Raw genomic sequence first — 4,373 nt, 5'->3', positions numbered from 1 at the left:
GTCCAATGCAGGCGGCATTCAAGGCACGTCGGATGGACCGGATCAACCTCTCCACGCTCCTCCGGCGTAAGTGTGAAGCGTGGGAGGTTGAAAACTCCAGTCGATACCCCCTTCGTCCTGAAGAACATCAGTGATCTTGTCGTGTCAAACTTTCGTAGAGCTTCACGAAGTTCTTTCTCGGCGGCCACAATGTTGGTCCGTTGTCGGACCAGATTAAGCTTCACCGGGCCTCTTCTGGCCACAAACCGACGAACGGCGTTTATGAAGAGTCTTGGTCCATGGTGTCGAGGAGCTCTATGTGGACCGCTCGTGATGTCAGACAGGTGAAATGGCTCCCCCAGCGCTTCACCTTCGACCTTCCCTGCTTCGTCAGGAAGGGACCGAAGCAGTCAGCTCCGGTGTAGGAGAAGGGCGGTCACCTGGAGTGATCCGATCATCTGGCAGATCAGACGCATGATCTGCGTCACAGGCCTGCAGCTCAGCTTCTTGCAGGTGACGCAATTACAGATAACGGATCTCACGACCGCATTTCGCGGATGATCCAGAACTTCTTTCTCCAGCAACGCCATGAGGTGTGTTTGTCACAATGGCCATGTACCGTGGGTCCAGCGCACCAGCAGCGACTACTGGAGACCTGGTCGGAAGAACAATCGGATGCTTCTTCTCAGATGAGATCGTGGATGATGTCAAGCGTCCTCCGACCCGAATCAAGCCGTCTCCCAGAAAGGGACGAAAGACGAGCCAGCTTGCTAGACTTAATCACCCTCCCTGTCTTGTTCAGAGACTTGAACTCTTTCTCAAAACTGGCGGCTTGAACGACTTCCATACAGCAAGCTCGGCACTCCGTAGATCTCTACAATGAGCTTAGTCTTGGTCTCCTCGGGTCTAGTCTTCAGGCGGCAGAACTTGAGTGCGTAACCGATGACACGAAGAAACTTCATCCATGACGAAAGCGCGAGACGATCATGTCGATGAACGTTTGTTCCGTTGTTGCGATCTCCATCACAGGTAAGTCTCTCTTCACTTCTGGGTCGTCTTCAGGTCCGCACGCCTGACGCCAGCGGGGAGAGTCGCCAGTGCTGTTCATCTTTCTTCAAGAAGTCAGGGCCTGAGGACCAGAGGCTTGATTTGACTAGCTGCTCCATCTTAGCGCCTCTGGACGCCAGGTCCGCCGGATTTCGTTCTGTCTCGACGTATCGCCAGCAAGATACATCTGTCAGCTCTCGTATGAGATTCACTCGGTTGCTGACGAATGTCTGGTACCTGGCACTCTCGTTGAAGAGGTACTTCAGTACCGTCGTGCTGTCTGTCCAGAAAAATGAGTCTTCGACGTCAATGTCTAGTTCAGTCTTCATCTTAGAGTCTTGCTGAGCCGCCACGGAAGCCGCCAAACTCAGCTCGGGGTATGCTCAATCTCTTCAACGGCGCTACTCGAGCTCTTCCCATGAGCAGTGTGCAGTGAACTTCTCCATCTGTCGAAACCACTCGCAGGTATGAGGCGACTCCGTAGCCTGTCTGACTTGCATCAGAGAAGTGGTGAAGCTGGAACGACGCTCCTTCTCCAAATGCTGGTGGAATCAAGCTTCTTCTCAGCTTGAACTCCGGAAGGAAGGTGAACTGCTGCAGCCAAGCTTCCCATTGCAACACTTCGGTGTCGCTCATTTTCTCATCCCATGAAAGCTTGCGCGCTGCACATCTCTTTGAAGGTTTGCTTCCCAAGAGTGTGAAGGGTGACACTAGCCCCAGAGGATCGTAGAGGGACGCCACGACAGATAGCACGCCTCTACGCGTGTATGGTTTGTCCCGGACGTCACCTCGGAACGTGAAATTGTCATCATTCATGTCCCAGTGGATGCCTAACGCGCGCTCCGTGGGCAACTTGTCCTTACTGAGGTCTAGAACAGCCACAGAATCATCTCTTTCCCCTTCAGGTACAGTTGCCAGGACACACTTGTTGTTGGCCGTCCACTGGTTCAGGCGGAAGCCTCCATCTCGGCAGACGTTGATGAGGTCGTTGATCAGTGTGACACATCTTGCTTCGTCATGGAACGACTTTAGAAGGTTGTCGACGTAGAAGTTCCTCAGCAAAATGGTCGTTGTCTTGTCGTCGTATAGATGTCCATAGTCTTCGGCTGTCTTTCTTAGGCAAAAATTCACAACGCTTGGGGAGGAACGGGCTCCGAATACGTGCGAAGTCATTCTGTACTCTTCGATCCGTCGGAGGTGTCCCCTTCAGGCCACCAAAGGTATCGTGAGCACGCCTCGGTCGTCAATGGGTACTTTAACTTGGTGGAACATCTCTTGATGTCCGCCGTCACTGCAAACTGCCCATTCCGAAATCGCAGTAGGACTCCCACGAGATTATTTGTGAGGTCGGGCCCCTGTAGTAGATGGTCATTTAATGAATGGCCGCCAAACCTTGCCTTGAGGTCAAAGACGACCCTCACCTTTGGTTTCATTGGGTGCTTCACCGCATGGTGAGGCATGTACCATACCCTGCCATCACGTCGTTGTCGAGCCTCGTCTGGAACCCTTTCAGCATAGCCTTTCATGATGTACTTCTCTACTTGCTCGGTGTAGGAAGTACGGTAAGCTTCGTCTGCCTCCAGCTTACGCTTCAATGTTTGAGCGCGTTTCCGTGCCATGTCATGATTGTCGGGAAGATGAACGTCGTCTCGATATGGAAGGCTCGCAACGTAGTGTCCATCTTCTTGTTTGACAGAGTCTGTCATCAGCTCGACGAAGCGTTTGTCTTCGAGCGAGTCTTCGGTCTTTGAGAGAGCCTCCTTCTCCCAAAAGTCTCTGCAGAAGTTCTTCTGAAGAAGTTCTGTCACGTCATCTTGAGGTTGGATACTGTAGACTGGGAGAACGTCGTTCTTGCCTCCTGTTGGCCCGAAAGTAACCCAACCTAACTTCGTAAGGTACGCCGATGGCTTGTTGATCTTACCATGGCGTTGATCTAATATGATCCTGTTCAGGGTCGTGTTCAGTCCGATGATCACTTCGACTTCTTGCTCCTCTTCCGGCAGAGTGTGGAGCTCGACTTCTCGGAGGTGAGGCCACTGACCTAACCACTCGGTCGGCATAAGGTGATCCGTCGAGACGTTTATCCTGTCGGTTACGAAGGCTTCGCTTATGTGATCACTTTCTGATCCGTCGATATTGCCAATGTCAAGTGAGACGACCTTTCTGCACGTGAAGGTTCCTGCCTCCGTGATCATCTTCTGATTACAGGATCTGCCTTGTAAACCGAGCTTCTCAACCAGCCCTTTCGTGACCAGCGTCGGAGCTGAGCCACTGTCGATGAAGGCATAGGTTGCATGCGTGCCATTGATCAGCGCTGGCACGATCTTCAGCATGGTCCGACCGTCCGGGCAGCTGGTGGCGTGTACGTGGGCAGGGGCAGGTTCTGCTTCGGGGTTAGGCGTGGTGGCACTCTCAGTCTCGCTGGCACCCGTCTGGTTGCCACCCCCACTAACGTTCTTCTTTTTACGTGTTGATGCACTGGCTCTTTGAGTTGAAGCAGGCTTATGCTCCTTATGCAGGAGCGTGTGATGGGAGTCGACACCACACTTACTGCAGTTGGGGGCCTCCTTGCAATTGCCGTAGGTGTGATTCATAGTCTGAAGGCACTTGAAGCACATCCGCTTACTGGTGACGGAGTCCCATCGGTCATTCACGCTCAATCTGCCAAACACATAGCACTTCTCTATGTCATGTCCAGTCTTGTCACAGTGCAGGCAACGCTTTCCACCAGAAGGTTGGGTGGAGTGCACCGAAGGGTCTTGTTCGTCACAGGTCTATTCCTCCTTTCATTGTTCGTCTTAGGTCGGCAGTCGAAAATATTGCATCTGCTTTGTTATGCGAGCCTGTTTTCTCAGGTAATTGATGAGAGCAGGAAGTTTGTACTTGTGCTCGTCACCCTTGGTGATCCACCTAATCTTTACTGGATGAGGAAGCTTGTCGATTATCTTCCAGAATGGTCTCATGGAGCTCTAGGCGGATGTAGTCAGATCAAAGGCTGCCTTAACCTTACTCCAGGTAAGACGCGTAGTCTTCTAGGCCTTGACTGTCTGTAGGAGCAATCTCTTTCCAAGCAAACAGCCTCTTAGATAGGCCTCAGTCAGGTCATCATCGTCTTCATATTTATGACAAAGAAGCCTCCACGCTTCCTCATATCCTTCTGACGGAGGCATGTGGAGACACATTTCTATCAGATTCTTGGGTGGTCCTCTCAAAGAGTTATGGAGGTGGGTAAGTCTTCTAGCAGGATCATCAGAGTTACTCTCCACCACCCATAAGAAGGCATTGCGGAACATCGAGAACTTGGTCATGTCTCCATCAAATACTTCTAGGTTAATAGGTGGTAGGAG

The 4,373-nt window shown here is 51.9% G+C and overlaps 2 protein-coding genes across 2 annotated transcripts; both read right to left on the bottom strand.

The window, feature by feature from the left end:
- Nucleotides 1-1,356: 1,356 nt before the first annotated feature.
- Nucleotides 1,357-2,199, bottom strand: LOC136852799 (uncharacterized). The gene has a single exon (XM_067127699.1). It carries the CDS (start codon nt 2,197-2,199, stop codon nt 1,357-1,359), a length of 843 nt encoding a protein of 280 aa, XP_066983800.1.
- LOC136852798 (uncharacterized) lies at nt 2,196-3,644 on the bottom strand. Its single transcript, XM_067127698.1, has one exon. The coding sequence runs from the start codon at nt 3,642-3,644 to the stop codon at nt 2,196-2,198; it is 1,449 nt and encodes a 482-aa protein (XP_066983799.1).
- Between the last annotated feature and the right edge of the window lie 729 nt (nt 3,645-4,373).

This window comes from Macrobrachium rosenbergii, chromosome 26, assembly GCF_040412425.1.
Source record: "Macrobrachium rosenbergii isolate ZJJX-2024 chromosome 26, ASM4041242v1, whole genome shotgun sequence".
In the NCBI taxonomy this organism is placed as follows: Eukaryota; Metazoa; Arthropoda; class Malacostraca; order Decapoda; family Palaemonidae; genus Macrobrachium; species Macrobrachium rosenbergii.
Note: the sequence above shows the minus strand (reverse complement) of the source record. Positions and strands in the feature narration are given on the sequence as shown.